The following is a 20497-nucleotide window of genomic DNA, read 5'->3' on the forward strand; positions in this document are numbered from 1 at the left end:
CCTATTCATAACCTCCACCGGCCAACAAGAAGCAACAGTCCATCAACTGACTTAAGGTTTTACGTTTATTGCTGAGACATACAAACAGAATTTTTCTACAGACTGTAGTAGTGACAGGAAACATATACAAAGTGCTCACCATGTATTGGGAACTAGTCTCCCACTTTATAGATAATAACTCATTCAATGCTCACAACAATCCCAGAAGGCGTTGGCTGTACTATCACCACCATTTTACAAATGAGAAGTCTGAAACAGAGGTTAAGTATGAGGCTAAGATTACAGTCTGGCCCCAGAGTTCATGCCCATCATCATGCTAGGCTACTTCTCTTAAGATTCCTCTGGTTTCACAGGCGATCTCCTAGGTCAGTCCAGATATTATAAGAGTTTTATTAAGTGATCATTTTGCAGACAAACACAAGGTGGTTTTTTTAAGAATCAGGGGAAAAAGAATGGAAAGACCATACATTTTTTTTCATGAAGTTCTTGATGCCCCTTCATAGATGCTAAATAAAAAAAACCTTGAAATAATTTTGTAGTTATGTTATACATGCATTTCTTATGTTACACTCATCTTGCGTAACATGCTCTTTCAAAATTAAGACTTATTGGATAAAACACCAGCTGGACCGCAGTCCTACCACAGATAAAGCAATAGCTGCCCTAACACGAACAAAGTGCCCGTTTCAGAATGTTAACTGCATTAGAACATGGAAGACAAACACCATTATAGAACAGGGAGCAGGAAGTCACTGTTTTCCAAAAGAGAAACTTCAAAAGCTGTCAGAAGCTTTCTGTAGCATGTACAAGCTAATGAAGCTCCATGTTTAAGTCTACACTGAGTGCATAATCAAATGTAACGGTAATGATAGACAAGGGTGTCAGGAGGTGGCCAAACGACCAATATTACTGTTGTCCGTCCCCCAGGGAGGAGGTCACATGTAGATCCTTGTAATCGGTTCCCTCTTTCCAACCCACTCACCCTCTACCCTTCCAGGATCTCCCCTCACGTCTCTGGTCCTAAATGTATTATCCGCCCTGGATTCCCTGTGCCTCCAGCTCCTACTGCACCAGTGTACAACCTCTGCTCTACCCAGACTTGCAAGGTAGAATTCGGATCATGAGAGTTGGGGGTGGGGGTGGGGGGAGACATAAGCTTTTAAGAACACTGTTGGTTGAACTTGCTAGAGTTTTCAAAGCTTCTACTTGAATTGGATGGTCAAGGAGAATTTTTTCATCTTTATTTAATAGATGTGAAAATGACTCATAAAGTAGTTAAGAATATAACTCAAATTATGGAAAGAGAAATATTTAAGCCACTGTGGTGAAGGAAAATTACCTGGTATAACTCTTCTACCCATGCCTTTGTAATGCCCACCAAAAGATTGGGTGGGATCATACAAATTGGGTGTATGAAACACAAATGGAGGGGATCGGTCCATTTTGCCTTTCCACAGGGTGTCTATGTGAGTCATCACAGGGCCAGGAAGACAGAGTCTCTCGTGACCATCAAGAAAGAAGAGTCACCAGAAAAATGCCAGTGAGCTCTCTGTCAGAAATGGCAGATGCAGCAGAGACTGTACAAGGGAAACCATGTGGCAGACAAGTGAGCTTGCTGGCCTATCGAACAAGGCATGGCGGAGAAGGGGTCAAATGAACTACTTCATGTTTTGTAGCCAGTTAGCTTCCCATCCTTGTGAGTACTGCCTGTGGGTTCTAAGTAGCCACGGAAATGAATTTTCAAGTCATCAAACCTAGCAAAGAAAGGGAGCCCAGGAGAGGGGAAGTTGGTGTTAAATTAGGGTAAAGAAGGATGGAGGGTGGAGGCATGTCTGACCTCTGCCATTTAGGCACTCAGCCTTGGGCAAGTGTGGAATTCAGATTCTCTTTCTCCTTTGTATGGCCAGAGAGGGCAGATGTGGCCCTCACTCCATTTCTTCAGCCGCCAAATGCATAATACTGACTCAACTGAAAAAGAACCCATCACTGAGGATCAGATACTCTGGCATGAGCCAGGCCAGACCAAACCATATGATATATATGTCATAAAAAATAAATAAAAGAAAAAAGATACAGATAGCTCCTGTGCTGAAAGACATCTTTCTACCCCAGACCCCCTGTTACATGCCTTTAAGGCCTACAGAGGGGATGGGGGAGGGGAGATGGCAATGGGGACCAGGGCACTAAGCCACCCAAGGGAAGTGGACTGTCTATGTATCCACAGGAAAGGGAGTGATAGTAGACCTCATTCTGGTGTGCCAATCCAGGAGGGCAACGTTCCTGCTTGAAGCAGCTCATTCAGAGAGGCCTGCAGGGCCAGCCTCCGCTCCAGACATGACGTCGCCTCCCCAGAGACAGCGCTACAGAGGACAACACTGAAGATACAGTGTGGGAAGGGCGTCAGTCTGCCCTGCGTACATAGGGGCAAACCAAGAGGGAATGGGAGCAAAGCCGCTGAGTCCTTGAGGAATTCCGATTGTAGACTTCTGGCTTGGGAGTAGTGCTTAGCACCTTATCTGAACTGGTTGAGGCTACTCACAAGGGGGTCACACTGAAAGTCTAATGGGGTGAGGGGGCACTAGGGCAATGGGAACTGGTAGAAGGAGCAACTCTTGGGCACGAATACTGAGGAATAAAAGTGTCTAAGTGCCGTAAGGCAGGTGGGTCCTGGGCCACGGAACCCTGGAAGCAAAGGGGACTGGGCTGGTGGATTATAACAGGTTCTTTCTGCCCACTATTTAACAGAGAGATACCCATCTACTCTGGGTCAGGAGAACAGTTAGGCTTGGAACTATTTACATGGGCTTTCTTTTTTAATTATTATTTTTGTTTTCTTTTGGTATCAATCTATATAAGATAGGCAGAACAAGCAATCCCCAGGAGACAGCAAAGGGGGCTTGGGGAATGGGAGGGGAGGTGTGTGTGTGGGGTCGGGGGTGAGAGGTGAACCAATAACAACAGGAACAGGGGAATAGCTAGGTTTCTAAAACTGGCGATGAGGAGGGTTTAGCGTTTCTGGTCATGTTTGATCAATTGAAATGTATCTGAAAGGAATTACTAAGAGGTGAATGATGTGTAAATGTGATAGAGAGCAGGAAGAAAGAAAAACGAAAAAGAGCAAAGAAGAAGAAAGTAATAATTATATGTATAGGTATAAATATAGGTATGTATATATGCAAATATATAGATAGGTTTATTTGTCAATGTATGTATATATAGGTAAATACAAACAAGGAAGCAGATGGTCCTTGGGCCTCTATTTAAATCTTACCTCAGTACAAGAATGGTTTGTTCTAATAATGTGCATTATATGATACTCAACTTCCCAACATGATTGCCGAAGACAAAATGGGTACATGAGCAAATGTGGTGAACATAGCTGATGGTGCCTGGCTATTAAAAAACATAACATCAGGGGTCTTAAAGGCTTGAAGTTAAATGAACAGTCATCTAGCAGGGAAGAAACAAAGTCCACATGGAAGAAGCACACCAGCCTGTCTGACCATAAGGTATTAACAGGAACAGGTCTCAGAAGGAGTGTGGACAAAGTGGAGACCCAAAACCTACCTGTAAGATAATTAAGACAGTCCCACACAGAAAGGCCACATGGAGGGATGATAAATCTAGGGAGCAGATAGCACTGATGAAACACATAACTATCCTGCAGTTCTTTAATATTTTCTCCCCTTACTATTATGGCCTTTGTTTTACTTTCCTCAACAATCTTATTAGACCTATGTAGGTTCACCTTCATTTGCATAATTAAGAGCATTCGATACATGAAAGCCAAGATAGTTAACCCTTCAGAAACGGTACTGGGAGTAAGGATTCCCTGAGGGCATAGAAGAGTGGGAGGGGGACTGATAACAATGACTAGGGAAATACATCGGATGGTGTAAGATATGGAAAATAACAATAATAAATAATAAGGGTTCCTGGGGGGTAGGTTGGGAGAGGGAGGAGCTGATATCAAAGAGTTCAAGAAGAAAATGTTTTGAAATTGATGGTGGTGGAAACTGTAAATATATGATTGATCTAACTAAATTGTGGATTGTTATAATATCTGTAAGAGTTCCCAATAAAGTGATTAATTTAAAATAAATAAATATCTGAGACAGATGGCAGTTTTTCTAAATTTCATACTTTTTTTACCTGCTCATAAAATTCTGATTTACTTTTAATAGCTGCTCAGTGTAGTTTAAAATACCTACTGCTTCTCTATAACTTGCTGCACTGTAAGGGCCTAAATTTGGTTTGATCTTGCTAGGCTTTCTTGTTTATGTTGCCTATGAGCCAAGTGAGCCAAGTCCATTCCAAGTCAAGTATGTCCCGGAGGGATTTTGTGCCCCCTCCACCTTGAAACAAGTCCCTAAGTGCTTCCCTTCCCCTGCTACGAATGAAAGGAGTGTCACCAAACCAGTGACTTCTTCTTTGCATTATTTCTATTTACAAAAGCTTCAGAGACGTCTCTGGCAGATCATATCTTACTATGAAAACTCTTTTTTTGCATTTCTCTTCTTTTTCTTTATAAATCATTTTATTGGGGGCTCATACAGCTGTTATAACAACCCATACATCAATTATACCAAGCGCACATGTACATATGTTGCATCATCATTTCCCAAACGTTTTTCTTCCTACTTTGGTATCAAAGCTGAGTCAGTGTACATGCTCCCGTCTAGCCAGATTTGTAAGGTAGAACTGGGGCCATGATGCCCCGGTGGGGAAGAGGAAGCATTAAAGAACTAGAGGAATGTTGTGTGTTCTGTGGGTGCTATATTTCAACCTGGCTGACTCGTCCCTTTCTTGCAACCCTTCTGGGAGGGGATATTCAATTGTCTACGATGGGCTTTGGGTCCCAACGGCAACCGCCCTCCCTCACCCCTTTTGAATTGATATGATTGTTTGAGTCTTCTGATGCCTGATACCTGATCCTGTCGAAACCTCATGATCACACAGGCTGGCATGCTTTTCCCATGTGGGCTATATTGCTTCCCTGATAGATGATAGCTTATTTAATTTAACATCAAGCCTTTAAGACCCCAGATGCTATATCTTTTAATAGCCAGGCACCATCAGCTTTCTTCATCACATTTGCTTATCCACCCATTTTGTCTTCGGCAATTATGTACAAAAATGTGAGCGTCACAGAATGCTAGATTATTAGAACAAAGTGTTCTTGAGTTGAAGAAATACATGGGTAAAGGCCCAATGTCCATCTGCTACCTTAATACTTAACATATAAATATATGTACATAGGCCCTATATCCCTATTGTTATATATTAATATATTTACATATGTACATGCCTATATTTATACCCCTATAAGTGTCTTTTGCCTCCTAGTTCTTTCTCTATTTCCTTTTACTTTCCTCCTGTCCCACTATCATGCTCGACTTTCATTCAGCTCTCAGTAATTCCTCTCAGCTACACTGTCCTTGATCATACCCCACCAGGCATTCCATTCCCTCCTTGCCATTGAATTTAGATCTCTTGTTTCCTTGTCCCTATGTTTGTTGGCTTCCCCTTCCCTTTCCACTACCTCCCCCACTCCCCTGTACCCCAAACCGTCGGCCCATTGTTTTCTCCTTGGGATTGTTTACCTTGCCTATCTTATATAGATAGACATGAAAAAAAAAATGAAGGAAAACAAAAGGACCTATAAATAGTTCCAGGTCTGCCTGATGACCCTTATGTATGTTTTCCGATCAAGTCTGAGGAGGTGCCAAGCCCTACCCTGTGAGTCTGAAGTCTATTTTTGGGATTCCTTGGGGTGACTTTGATGCTTTGTTCCCCTTTCTTCTCTGTTGCGCTACCTTTGTGTTTTGCCCCAGTGTGTGTGGAGGGGGGTTGGGGGATGCGAGACTGGGCACAATTCCAGCACCGTGTCTCCAGTGCTGTTTTCTGCACCACTGTGAGTCAGTGTGGGGACGTCGTGTCTTATGTGTGTGTGTGGGGGGGGTGGGGTGGGGGGGCTAAGGTCCTCTCTGTGGAAGGCTGTCGTCTTTGATCTTCATTAGCAAGCGCTTCAAGTCCTCTTCACTCTCAGCCAGCAAGACTGTGTCATCTGCATATGGATAATGAATGAACTTACTCATTTTTGATACTGTGTTTTTTTCATCTTTTTCCAACTTCTCCGATGTTCTCAGCATATAGATTGAGTAGGTATGGTAAAAAGATACAATTCTGACACACATTTCTCTATTTTAAACCCGGTCCTGCTCAAATGATTGCCACTTGATCTATATACAGGTTTCATATAAATAAAATTAATTGTTCGGGAATTCTTATTATTTACACCGTTAAACATAGTTTGCTATGATTCACATAGTCAAATGCCTGCGCATACTCGATAAAGTACAAATGTTCATCTTTCTTTCATTTTTGGCTTTTAGCCCGTCATCAATCTCCTCATTCCACACCGCTACTGAATTCTGCTTCCGTCAATGTACTACTGCAACTGTTTTGAATTATCATGGGCAAAATTTTACTTTTATGTGATATTAGTGATATTGCTCGGTATTTTCTGCATTCTGTTGTTATGGGCCCAATTATGGATCTCTTTCAGTTGACTGGCCAGATAGTTAGCTGCCGCCTAGATTTCCTGTCATACACTAGAGAAGGCGTCCAGTGCTGCACGAGACTGTTGGAACATTTCAATTGACATTCCATCAATTTGTGAAGGTCTGTTTATCACAAATGCATGTAATGAAGCGTGGATTTCTGCCCTTCGTAGCACTGGTTCTTGCTCAGATTCTATACCTCTCGAAATGGTTGAGTGGTACACAGACTCTGTAGTCATTGTATTCAGTACACAGACTCTGTGTATTCCTTTAATCTTCTTTAATGCCTCCTGCATCATTCAATATTTTGTCCATAGAATCCTTTCATATTGCGTAAGTTTTTCCTTCAGTTCCTTCGGCTTGCGATGTATCTTCCCTAGTTGGCTTTCTACCTTGAGATCTTTGCATATTTCATTACAATGCTTTCTTTGTCTTCTTGAGCAGCCCTTTGCAATTTTCTGGTAGCCCTTTTTATCATTAACTTCATCTGCTTTCCTTATGCTACAGGCAAAAGCAAGTTTCCGAGCCTCTGCTGACATCACTTTGACTTTCCTTTCTTTCTTGTCTTTTTAGTGACCTTCCGTGCTTTCTTCCTGGGTCACTTAATCCTTCTTCCTGGTCTGTTCTTAGTCTGGAAGCTCTGCTGAAACTTGCTCAGCACGGGCAATGCTGTGCTTATTTGAAACGCTGCTGGCAGAACTTCCAACCTGACAGCAGCCTGGACGCCGCCACAGCGTAACAAGCCGACAGAAGACAGGGATCTGAATGGCAGGCTTGCTCAAAACATTCGACAGCATAGTTTTCATTTAGATTTTCATATCTCAATAACATGCTTGCAAACTATTAGTTATGGATTACCTATTCTGCATCAAGCACTACACTTGGCCACTTAAATACTGGAAATACCTTTTCATAGAAGCATAAAGGCTTATTAACAAAATTTATAAATCCTTTCCAGACCGCTCATGATCCGTACTCAGCCCCCAAGTGGAGAAAGCAGATGCAATCTCTGACTTTCTCTTCTACATGAATGATCACAGAAATTTCAGCTTTGGCCAGAAATATGAGGGGCTTCAAAAAGTTGGTGAGAAAAGTCCATTAACTTTAAATTCCGTTATTTCCACCCACTTTGTGAAGCCCCTCCTATGTATCAACCTCCACAGCTTTGAGCATTAAAATAAAAATTTGTATTGCATTGCAGTCCCGTGTATTTGCTTTAGTAATGGAAATATTTGCAATCAGGCAAATCATACCCTCTCTGGAACTATCTCCCCGTTCACAAGATGGGGAATCTACCAGCTCATACAATGTCGGATTTAACTCTCTCCACAATACATGGAAGTTGTTGCTGAGTGTCACCCTAGATGCACAACAGGGGTCAGAGCACCAGCCACTCCGTGGGAGGACGGAGGGCTTCTACTCCCGTAAGCTCAGAAGCTCCTGGGGCAGACCGACCTGGTCCTCCAGGGTCACCAGGAGTCGGCATCCACTTGATGGCAGTGAGTGTGGTTTTACGGCATTCAGATATGAAATTCTAAATTAAAACTATGACGTGTTCACTGTGAGAGCAATAACTAGAGCAAAGTCTCACCGTATGTGGTCTTGTCTAAAGATGAAATATTTGCAGGGGCACGCCGGGAGAATGGCATAAGGCAGCTGAGGGGCTTCAGCAGCTGGAGCTCACTGCTGGCCCCCGAGAGCAATGGGAGTCAAGTCAGGGCGCTCAGAGAAAGGGTGACGAGAAACTGTGGTTTGGAGCAAGCACTTTGGGGCTTGGTCAGCTCCAGAAATCTTTTATGCCACCGTGAGCAAATAGCCCCGCCTGATCATTGATCGCCCACAGACTTCTAAACCGAAAACGCTGGAGGCTTCTCCGACGGCCATTTCCTGTCAGTCAGCAAGTGTTGCCAGTTCTACTCCCTCAACGTTCTTAAACCTCACCTCTCGCCTTCTCTTCATTCCCTTGTCGCCTAGGCCTGTCAGTCTCACTGCCTCCACATCCTCATCAGCTATAATTTCAAGAATAATCATAGCAGGGCAGTTGTTAAAAAAAAAAAAAGGAGAACTCATGTCACATTCCTTCTATAAAATTCCTCCAAACTCTGCTTTTCTATTCTGGCCATATTCTACTTTACCAAGGCGCCCAGTGGTGCTGGAGGATAAGCGTTGGGCAGCTATCTGCAAAGTCCAAGGTTCAAGCCCACCAAGGGGAAGTGAAATTACCAATCTGCAGCTTTTCCATGTCTTAGTGACTCTGCCCAAATGATTGCGCGGGTCCAATGGGGATTCGGCTGGCTCACACCAGTTCAGCAGAACCCAAACCTAATTATTTGTTGAGTTTGGCAAACCAGTTACTAAAATGGCACACAATCAGAGCTCTCTCTCAGGTGGGCAGCTGGGTGGCTGCCCAGTGTGGAAATCACGAATTTACATTCCTTACTCTTTTTGAGCGTTCGTCTGTGCAGTGGTAGTCAAGTTCATCTGTATAAAACACCATATGGAACTATGCTTACAACATGCATTTATTCATTTCAGAAAGGTCATTATACTTTTGATGTTGTGCTGTATTTCTACTTCCTTGCATTTGTTACTTCAGTAAATAAACATAGAATCATACAGAAAAAATGCCAAACAATCAGAGGGTGACATGCTGTCATTGGTTTCAGCTTTGTGCGATGCCCCAAACTCCCACATGACAGTAAGAGTGAACTGTGCAATTCCTGAAAGTGTTCAAAGCACTAAAAATACTCTCACAACAATGGCTACAGGTTAAGCTTTAGCCGAAAGGGGCTCTTCAAAAACGGACATAATAACGCAGAGGAGAGAAGTCGCCTCTTTCCACAAAGTCAAACACAGAGACTCTGGTCTAACTGTCTTACGTCTAAAGGACTGGGCTCCCTCTCCTACAGCGAGAAGACGGTTCAGGACAAATCACACAGACGATGATGCTCAGATAAAAGCAAAGAATATTACAAGTTAGGGTGCCAATCGAGAAGCAGTAAGGAAACCTATAAACCATTGTATTATTTTTGTTAGGTGTTATTTAATATTTTTCATTAATATTTAAAAATTAGTTCTAAGGACATAATCTAGTTTTGTGTACCTTTTATTGTTCTTATTTAAGTATTAACTGAGTGAAATAATAAAATAGCTTTCAGGATACTGGATGTTAAACTACTGGAATCCCCACTGGGTTAGACCAGGCAAAGAGGGTGTGTGCAACACTATCAGAAGGGATTGGTAAATTTTGCCATCCCGCTGGATATGAGTGAATCGTCTCAGAAGCAGGAAGTCAGCGAAATCCGTGATCAACTAAGAATACCAGACACCAGTGAGATCCCTGTCAGACGTGGCAGAGGCAGCAGAGCTCATGCCACAGAGAGACAGAGAGACAGAGAGAAACCGAACTGATGAACTGGAACCACGAGCCAGAGCAGAGGGGTAGGGCCAAAATGGTGAGGCAGAGTGAAGGGCTTCCTGGCCCATGGAATAAAGCAGAGGGACCAAAGGACCTTGAGGAGGAGGGGCTGAGGGAACAGGAAGAAACAATAGCTGTTGGCTGAAAAAAGGTAACTGTGGACAAAAGGCTGTATATCTTCCTGTGTACTGATTCTGACTCACTTGACGTAACTTGTTAATTTCCCTAGTCATCAAGGGCCTGACGTACATTTCACTTTCATATTATAGGTTGTTACTGGACCTATGACTGTAATTTCTTGAGGTCAAGATACTGAAAGTATTATCCAAAGTCATCAATGTCCAGAATAATCTAAATAGAGAATAAAGAATATTCTGACATTTTTATTAAAGAACTTAAAAAATAATAAAAATATCTGATAAGATAGTAACAAATGAAGCTGTGTTTTCTTATTTAAACAATAAACACGTGCCCTCTTAAAATGACTGATGGAACCTCTGATGGAACAGTTCAAATTCACACACAGTAACGAATCATGTACAATCAACTAGCCTTTGCAAATAAGCTTGAAGAACCATGGCTGTTTGATATAACTCCTATATTCTAGTTTCTGCTATTCAAGTTTCTTCTTGAGGAACTTTTGAAGATGCTAATTGTGAGCAAGATGATTTATAATGACATGGTGGAAAACTTAAGTGACTAAAGAAATACGAATTGTTATACTTAAAGCATCTTTTAAAGTCATCTCCTCTTACCCCACCCCACTACCTTCTCTCTTTCAAGCAATTATAAAGCTATTTAAAAACTGAATTTCAATATTCTGTTCAGGAGCAAGAGCTTAATGAATAACTCTAACAAATTCATTCTTATCCTTTATTACAATACCACTCCAAGAAGGGAAGTTTCTGTGTTTACAATAATGAGATTACCTTAGATAACTATATCTGTACTTTCTGGAAAACTAAAATAATTAGCTGAATTCATCATCTCAGTGTATTAATTAAGGAAGAAATAAATGAGTGCTACATGCAAAGAGTTAGAAACAAATAGCACAAAGCCCGTCTATCTCTATCTTACATCACTGAAGAACAATGGTTCAACACCACAGAGAGAAAAACACAGAAGAACTATGCATTTTGTGATAGTGCTTCTTAATGACAATAAGCAATTTTATCAGTTAATTTTTATAGAACGCTCATTTTACTTAAATTTCCAAAGAAATGGATAAAACCATTTCCCTTAAATATTACAGATAGGCAAAGGTATCAACCTAATTACTATACATATGGAACTGTCATAAATAATATAACATATATTGCCTTTGACCTCAGAAGTCACTCTGCGGAGTATTATTATTACCTCATTTTATAAAAGATTTAAATTTGAGGGCTATTAAATGATTTAGTCACTTGGGGTTTTGTATGTAGCAGAGCAGCTCCCTCTGCGATCTATTGAAAGTCAGCCCTCGACACAAGGGTTTGAAAAGAAGAATGAATAAGAAAGAAAATAAAGAGAAAGATGAAAAACAAACAAACAATGATTTATTCACTCAAGGATTAAGTGAGAGAGCTAGGCTTAACTTTAGTTTCATGAGCCATGTATCTTTCACAATATATTCCCAGTCATAAAATAATGTGTAAATTCCGAATGTGAAAGAAGATCCATAACATTTAAGTCTTATAAGGCATATTAAGAACTTATTTATATACTTAAGATGTTATTTATATAATAAATCTCACCAATGGAGTGAATTTTATTTTAAAGTAGCTACAAATACAGAAAAAGACCAGAAGGCTAACTCATAAACTAAGTTAAAACAATTCCAACTAAAATATTTTGGATGTACCCAAATAGCCAAGTTCTTTTCCTCCGTTTCTTAAGTCTTTGATATTATCTATTCTTCATAAACGATTTTCATCCTGAAGGGGAAGAAATCAAGACTACCCACTGATGGCCATGGAATTGATTCCAGCTCATAGTGACCCTACTAGAAAGAGCAGCCTGCCTCTTTGGGCTTCTGAGGCTGTAAATCTCCACCGAGGCAGATTTGTGATTGGTTTGAATGACTGACCGTGCAGTTCACAGCCCAATGATTAACCCACTAGACCACTATGGGTCCTTAATAGCAAGATAAGATGTCATGAATTCCATTATCCTTTCCACATTTAAGAAGGAAAAAGAAAAGACAACCTCTTAATATCTTCCAATGTCAAGAAAGTTAATCAAGGTAAAACATATTTCTCTAATCTTATCATTTAATTGCTCCTAAAATATATTTACTGGGGAAAGGAGGAGACTAAGTATAAATATGCAAGTGTAAGTAATTTATCCATTTTATTTTAGCTCAATTTGATTAATTTGATGACAAATACAACTGTCACAATCTAGCACCTAAGTCTACAACAAGTAATTAACCTTATCAAACAAAAAACCTACTTAATGCTTAAAATTTTCATTATTTTACAGGAAAAAAACTCAGTGCCATTGAATCTATCCTGACGCACAGTGACCCAATAAAACAGAGAACTCCCTGTGGGGGTTTCTGAGGCTGTAAATCATTTTAGAGCCAGAAAGCCCTATTTTTTGCCTTGGAGTGCTGGCCAGTTCAAACTGCTGATCTGGTGGTTGGCAGTCCAATGCACAAGCCAGCACACCACCTGCACTCCATATTGTATAACAACAACAGCAACAAAACAAACTCGCTGTCATCAAGTCGGGGGTGAGTCTCAGTGACCCTATAGGACTGTAATTCTTTTTAAAAAATCATTTTATTGGGGCTCATACAACTCTAATCAAAATTCATACATACATCAATTGTATAAAGCACATTTGTACATTCGTTACCCTCATCATTCTCAAACATTTGCTCTCCAGGACTTTAACTCTTTATGGGAATAGGCAGCCTCGTCTTTCTCCTGAGGAGTTGCTGGTGGTTTAGAACTGCTGACCTTGCAGTGAGCCCAATCATAACCACTATGCGACCAGGGCTCCATTTCATAACAAGGAACCCTAACAACATTTCCTTGACCATTGTAAGTTACATGCTACCAAAAGACATAAATTACAATGAATTTTCCTCTTTTGGACAATGAGGGGGATACAATTTCTAACCAATGTTCAATGATGCCTGTTAAAAGGAAAGTGAAATCCAAAAATACCCAGTCACACAAAACACTGGGTTAATAAAATCATACGAACTAACTAGGAGTCCCTTGGCCATTCAAATATATCGCCGTCCAAGTTGCTGTTTGGCACCACCTGGTGGCAACTTTTCATTCTTGTGCCAATATCCTTGGGCGCCAAATTTCTGGGCTCCAAGGCTGGTTGGGGGAGTAGTCCCCAATCCAGGACTCTGCAGGTCTGCTTACAGCCGTGTTGGTGGGATATGGTGCCAGAACACAAGGAACAAGGCATCGGCTTTCAGTTTCCTTGTTTCCAGAAATGGCGGCGTGCCCTTGCTCCTGAGGCTGTTTCCACCTCCACTAAGCCTCTGAGAAAGTGGGGCTCACGTACACATTGTTATCCAGGGGATGGATTTTCAAGGGGAAAAAAAGTTTGTTTTTTTAAGTGACAGAAATTTAAAATTTAGGAACTTTTCAAGATGGTTATATATCAAAGTTTATGTAGTTAAAGGAAGAGTTTAAAAGTAACCAATGTATTATACTATAAAAATGATCCTGGGATGGCTCTGTATGTCAACTTTGCTAGGTAGGCTATGACTTCTGGTGCTTTGGCCAGACCCTAGCTTGGACATTGTTACAGAGTAGTTACATGTGATTAATAAGTTTACCTAGGGTAGGGCAGGTGGCCTTCTTTAATGTAATTTACCTCGTCTGTCAGTTTGCCATATTGTGGTGGCTTGGGTGTTGTTGTGATGCTGGAAGCCAGGCCAGTGGCACATCAAATACCAGCAGGCTATCCATGGTGACCATGTTTTCATGGGATTTCCAGATGAACAACAGATTACGGAGAGTAGGGTGCTTTGCGGCCAAGGGATTAGCCACGAAAAGTCTTAGGACAGCAGCAGGAGAGTTTCTGAAAGAGTGTACGGGAAGATGAAGCCCTCAGTTTGGAAGGCACTCAAAATAACACTAGGGCAAAGCTGCCTCCTCAATGGGGCCTCGATGACAGGAATGGAGCAAAGCTTTTGGGGCCTTCATCTGCTGAAGGGGCACGAGTCAGAGAAGAAACAGCTGCAACGGTCCATTAACATTGGAATGTAAAATGTACAAAATATAAATCTAGGAAAATTAAAAGCTGTTAAAAATAAAATAGAATGCATACAGATCAGTGAGCTGAAATGAACCAGCACTGGGCAGATTTGATGCACCGAGCAAAGACCAGCTGCGCTGTAGGAGGACATCAGCCACATGATATGTGAAGAAAGTACGACGTCATTGAGAGGAGCTGATACCAATGGTTCAAACAGAATGTAATGTTCAGAAAATAACGATGGCAACATATGTAGAAATATGCTAGATACAATTGATGGAGGGATTGTTATAAGGGCTGTAAGAGACCCCAATAAAATGATCTTAAAAAAATGCAAGAGCCCCCTGTCTTCTCTGCACTAGGAGCAGCTCGCCTGCTACCGCCCCTCGTCCCCTAAAAATGTGCGCCTGTGCCAAATTCGTCTCCACCCCTGCCCTGGTCAGGAGCACCTCCCGGCTGCTGAGCCGACCACTGTCTGTGTTGGTGCAGAAACGGCCGACAGACGAGCGCTTCCGCAGCTTGACAGCCCCACGTTCCCTGACCTCACTGGTCCCCAGTCGCAGCTTCGAAACCAGCACCCTCTGAAGGGACATTGACACAGTCGCCAAGTTCATTGGGGCCATGGCTGCCACAGCTGGCGTGGCAGGCTCTGAAGCTGGCATTGGACTGTGCTTGGGAGCCTCATCATTGGTGATGCCAGGAACCTGTCTCTGAAGCAGCAGCTCTTCTCCTAGCCAGCCTGGGCTTTGCCATCTCGGAGGCCATGGGGCTTTTCTGCCTGATGGCGGCCTTCCTCATCCTCTTGGCCATGTGAAGGAGCCTGCTTCACCTCCCAGAGTTCTCTGTCCCGCAGCTCGTCTGCCCTAGATGCTGCTTTCCCTGTACCTCCCCAGGCAGCCCGGGGAAAGAAATGGGCTCAGGGTCTGACAGAGGGAGACAAATAAATACTGTATTAATTTTTTAAAAAAGAAAGAAAAAATTAATTGAAAAGAAAGAAAAGACCATAGCAGATGTTAGAAGAAACACTAAAACTTGCTCTTGGATGTGGACTACCTAATACTTGTGGAAGACATGATGACTTAAAAGAGTTGAATTGAAATTTTCAAGATAGTTCAAGAAGGCAAAGTATTATGATGAAATGAGCAAAAAACTGGAATCAGAAATTGAAAAGAGGAACCCATTCATTATATCTCAAGCTGAAGGAAATGAAGACAAAGTCAAGCCTATTTATTAATGATATTGAAGGATTTTATGGGTAAAATATTAAATGATGCAGAAGTAGAAGATGGAATGAATACACAGCCTGTAAAAAAAAAGGTCAATCATTTCAAGATATAGCATATGATTAGAAACTGATGGTAGTCAAAGAAAAAGCCCAAAATGTGCTTGAGACACTAGCTAAAAACACAACTGCAGAAACTGATGGACAGCAATGGCACTGTTCCGACAAGCTGACAGAGCACTAGAGCATTCACTCAGACATGCAGAGAAACACGGCGGAAGAGACAGCTTCCCAGCCAACTGAGGATACTGGGGTATGTCCCATTCCAGAGAAAAAAGATCCAACAGAGGGAGGAACTTATCGAATCATATCATTACTATCACATGCAAGTAAAATTTTGCTGAAGATCATTAAAAACATAGATGCAGCAGTAGATTGACGGGAGGCTGACAGGAATTCAAGGCAGAAGAGGAATATCATTGCTGATGTTAGATGTAACTTGGATGAAAACAGAGAATATCAGAAAAATTTTTACTAGTGTCTTATTGAGTAAGCATATCACAATACAAACTGTTGAAATGGGAATCCCAGAATCCTTACATGGTGTTCATGCAGAACCTCTACAAAGACCCAGAGACAGTTGTCCAAACAGGAAAAAGGGAATGATGCCTGGTTTAAGATCAGGAAAGGTGTACTTTAGGGTTGTGTCCTTTCACTATATTTACTCAATCTGTAGGCTGAGTAAATACTGAGAAGCTGGATTACATGACAAAGAACGTGGCATCAGGATTGGAGGAAGGCTCGTCACTAACCTGTGAGGAGCAGATGACACAGCCTTGTTGGCTAAGACCAAGAGGACCTGACCCACTCACTGGTGAAGGTCAATGACTCCAGTCTCCAGAATCCTGTACAACTCCAGGTAAAGAAAACAAACAGCCATACAGCTGGAATCACAGACAGTATCAGGATAAAGGGAGAATAGATTGAAGTTGCCAATGATTTAATTTAATCTGGATCCACAATGAATGCTCATGGAAGCAGCAGTCAAGAAATGGAATGATGTATTGCCCTGGGCAAATCCGCACAAGATCTCTCTGAAATGTTAAAGAACGAAGGTGTCTCTGAGGATGATGGTAGCCAGACCCAAGGCAAGGTCTTTTAATCAGGCCACATGCACATAAAAGCTGCGAGGAAACCATGCGTTTGCATCATAGTGCTGGTGAAGAATCTGGGAAGTAACACACATTGCCAAAAGAACAACCAAATCTGTCTTGGAGAAAGTACAGCTCGAATGCTCCTGGGATCTGAGGATGGTGAGGTTCCATCTCATGTGCTGTATGTCTGTATGTGGCTTTCTGCGACCGTAACTCTTTACAGGTGTAGAAGCACCTTTTTTGCTGAGGGGTGCTACTGGTTTCGAACAGCTGACCTTTCGTTAGCAGCCCAAAATGTAACCATTTACCACTAGGACTTCTTAAACAAACTTTTCCCAAGGAAGCGGTGTACATATTTCCAGGACAGATCAGACCAAACTCACTGCCATCAACTAGATGGCAGCAGGGCTTTGGGTTTTACTAGTAACAAAACTCTTTGCTGTTTTCACTGTTAACACAATTCTAAATTATGATTATATAATGACCCTTTTATAGTTCAAAACAGAGAAAGAACAATGCCGCCAGAAGAAAATAGCCACTAAATAATTAAGTGCATAACTAAATGACTTTTTTATGGTTAGTGTTTGAAAGTCTACGGTAACTGCCTTGGGCATATACTTTTATTCTGACCAAAGGTAGGGGGTGGGTTGGGAAATAAAAAAAGAAGATAAAAAGCTGTACATGTATGCTAAATTTATGAAGAGTAATAATTCCTTCATTAACTCATCATGAACTATATCAAGCTTAAAACCAAAAAAAGAAACATTGTCATAAATTGTGTATCTACATCTTCACCAAAGAAACAAATCATCCTATTTAAAAGAATTTCAGCAATATCATAAAAAATCCTCTCCTAATACCAACTTAATCATAATTTGAAAAATGCCTGCTAATTTATAATGAATGGAAAATGCCACATGTGCACCTCTCACATCTTTCTCCCAGTAAGCATCAACTTATTAATACAGTATTAGTCGAGCAGCTTTTTCCCTGGCATTGAGGGGTCAATTCTCATTTTGTCCCCTGTGACTACACTCCCGGGAACCCTGGTTCTGCAGTGGTCACTCGTTGGTCTGCGAACTGCAAAGTTGACAGTTTGCAACCACTAGCTGCTTGGCAGAAGACAGATGAGGCTTTATGTTCCGGTAAAGAGTTATAGTCTCAGAAAGCCATAGGGCCAGCTCTACTTTATTTGATGGAGTCACCATGAGTCAGAATCAACTCAATGACAGTGACTATTAGTATACTCTAGTAGACATGACGTTACTTGCTAATTACAGATGATTTAAGTTTGATTTAAAGTATAACTGATAGCAATGAAAACAGCATACATGCCTAATAGTGAGAAGTCAAATCCAAAATACTTTCCCCATTTAACATTTTAAAACTTTCAAAATCAAGTGATTTATAATGATGTTGTATAAAATTAATTTCTATTGTATTAAGTAGCATTATTTCCCCCCTAACACTGTCAATCACTAACCTAGCAGAACCTAATATCTATGGATCTAAAGGTCACTGAATAAAAAAGCTCACTACAGATTGCTTTAATGTGGCACCTTTGAGGGCAAGTCTCAATTCATGCCACTCTTGGAGGTAGAAAACGCTTCCAGGGGCAGCCCTTAGTGTGCTACAGGAAGGAGCCTCATCTCTCTAAAAAGTCCACTGCTCTTGAGTCGTTTCTGACCCGTGGTAACCCGTCAAGTGTCAGGGTACAACTGTGTGCTAAAGGTTTCTCAATAGCTCATTTTCACCTTCCCCCTCAAACTTAACTAGAGTAAAAGAATAAAATCAGTTACCAGGGTAATAAAGAGATGGTGGGAATACCAAAGTACAGGCCTGCTTTGCTTTATGGCACTTCCTTTGATTGCCCCTCCAGATACTGTGTGATGTTGCCAGTTGAAGGCGTGTGGCAGGTCCGTGTGATTTTCCTAACTGAGAGTGCTCACCTCATTTCTCTGCGTCTCATGCTGGTAATCCTCACAGGGTTTCACACTTTTCCAAAATACTATTACAAGCTTCCTGGGCTACAGTCAAACATAACCTCCGTATGCTCTGGGAAACCAAAACACGAGCACGAGTCCCTTTATTGTGAGAGTCCCTTCAGGAAGGTGCACTGGAACAAACTGAACCCGCACTGCCCCCGAAGAATGCTTGTAAAGGCGTCTAAAGTCTGGTTCTCAAGTTGCCTATCACAGATTTAGACACTTTCATGTCTCCATTATGTTCAGGCTTAGATTTACGACAAGTTGGCTTTAATGTATTTATCAAAAGAGCATTATCTTATAGAAATATAATTTAATTTTATAAAATTCCTACAGCCTCCACAATAAAAAAAACGAGAGAAAACACACATGTACTACCTTTTTTTTTCCCTTTTACCTGTTTTCCCGTTCATACATTTCCCTGGAGGCATTTCGAAGTTGGTCAATTTCTTGATTAGTTTTTAATCGGATTTGTTCCAGTTCATCACGGAGCTTATGTTCATATTCTGTTTTATAATGGTCCCTGCAAAGAGTCAGAGGGATATCCACTCAGTTTCTACAAATGCAAACAAACAGACTTCTGCCCTCCACGCAGCATCTCGGGAGCTCAGGACAAATGTGTTCTCCCTACATGTCATCACTTAAAAGACTGTACTACAAAAATAGTTTCATAACTCGTAAAAATATTGTTTTAAATAGTCTTCTCTAAGATGTAAGCTCATTAAACATATTGTCCTAAAGGGGTAATACTGCTTAAACCTTATTTATCCATGTTGAATACCTATTTACCTTCAAAACTATTTTGCTAACAGTTTTTAATTCATATGGTTTAAGGGCTGATGCATACAAAATACCTCTCATTTAAAATTTTGTTTTTGTTTTTAATATGCTGATAAAACCATCTCAAGGATTATATAATGGGATATGAACATATGAAGAAATCTAACAAAATAAAAGAACTACATGTGTATGTGTGATAATATAAAGCAATAATTTAATCCTGTGATTTTTTTCCCCAGTGTTTACAATGTGCCAGGAAGTATGCTTAAGTTTCCCAACTATATTGAAAGCTTACCTAAGCCCCATTAAGCTGTGATTATTATGGTTGCTTCTTTTACAGAGAAATAAACTGAAAAGCAACCAAAGTTAACATCTTGACCAAGGTTATATAACCTAATGGAAGCGGGAAGGCAGGATTCAAATGCAAGGAGCCCAATAGCCTGGATCTCCATCTTGAAACTGGAAGCAATGCTGTCTCATAATTCTTTTAAACTTTACAGCATCAAGAATAGGTCAGCACAGTCTGGCTTCTTATGATTGGAATGTTCTTTCTCAAAGATACTCATATGCAGATGCTTTCATACTTATTTTCAAAAAAGTATTATATAGAGAACTTAGTCATAGGAAATTAAAAATTCTGTGTCACAATAAAAATAGTCATACAATATATACACTGTATGTAAAAGAAAAATACTTTTGGATGTTTACGTTGAAAAAAACAAACCCACTAGCTTAGAAAAAAACAACAAAAAAAGAAAATGAAATACTATCTCAGTGTTGTCCTGTAGAATTAGACCAAAACAAAACATTCTTCCCGCATGCTAGCCAAGAGGTCACTCAGGGAACATGGTGTTTATTTATAGCTACTTATGTGAAAGATAATGGAAATCTTGCCTGGATGTTACATATTTTTCATACATCTCTTCTCTAGATTTTTTGGTTTCTTCCAGTTGAGCTTGCAGTCTCTCAAGGCGATCCTCCTCATGGGCACAACGCACGTTAAGCTCCATGTTTTGGCGATTTAGATACTCTTTATCTTTTTGCAGTAGCGTAACAGTCTGCTGTAAAGTGGCCACCTGTGTAGACGTTGAGACAATTGGTCAAGAGCAGGGACATCTTACTTCTGTCATGGGGCTTCTGTACTTAGGAGAGAAGACTTCTCC

At 40.9% G+C, this 20497-nt stretch overlaps 1 protein-coding gene and 1 pseudogene across 1 annotated transcript in view; one reads left to right on the top strand and one right to left on the bottom strand.

Moving 5' to 3' along the window:
• The window catches only part of PIBF1 (progesterone immunomodulatory binding factor 1), a 271604-nt gene that overhangs the window by 174381 nt on the left and 76726 nt on the right, over window positions 1–20497 (bottom strand). Inside the window, exons 8-9 of the mRNA XM_075562981.1 lie at window positions 20229–20410; window positions 18952–19077 (exon numbers count right to left, since the gene is read on the bottom strand). Of these exons, the coding sequence (XP_075419096.1) occupies window positions 18952–19077; window positions 20229–20410 (308 nt within the window). The remainder of the gene's footprint in view (window positions 1–18951; window positions 19078–20228; window positions 20411–20497) is intronic.
• On the top strand, window positions 14593–15007 carry LOC142461667 (ATP synthase F(0) complex subunit C2, mitochondrial pseudogene; annotated as a pseudogene).

This window comes from Tenrec ecaudatus, chromosome 11, assembly GCF_050624435.1.
Source record: "Tenrec ecaudatus isolate mTenEca1 chromosome 11, mTenEca1.hap1, whole genome shotgun sequence".
NCBI classification, from domain to species: Eukaryota; Metazoa; Chordata; class Mammalia; order Afrosoricida; family Tenrecidae; genus Tenrec; species Tenrec ecaudatus.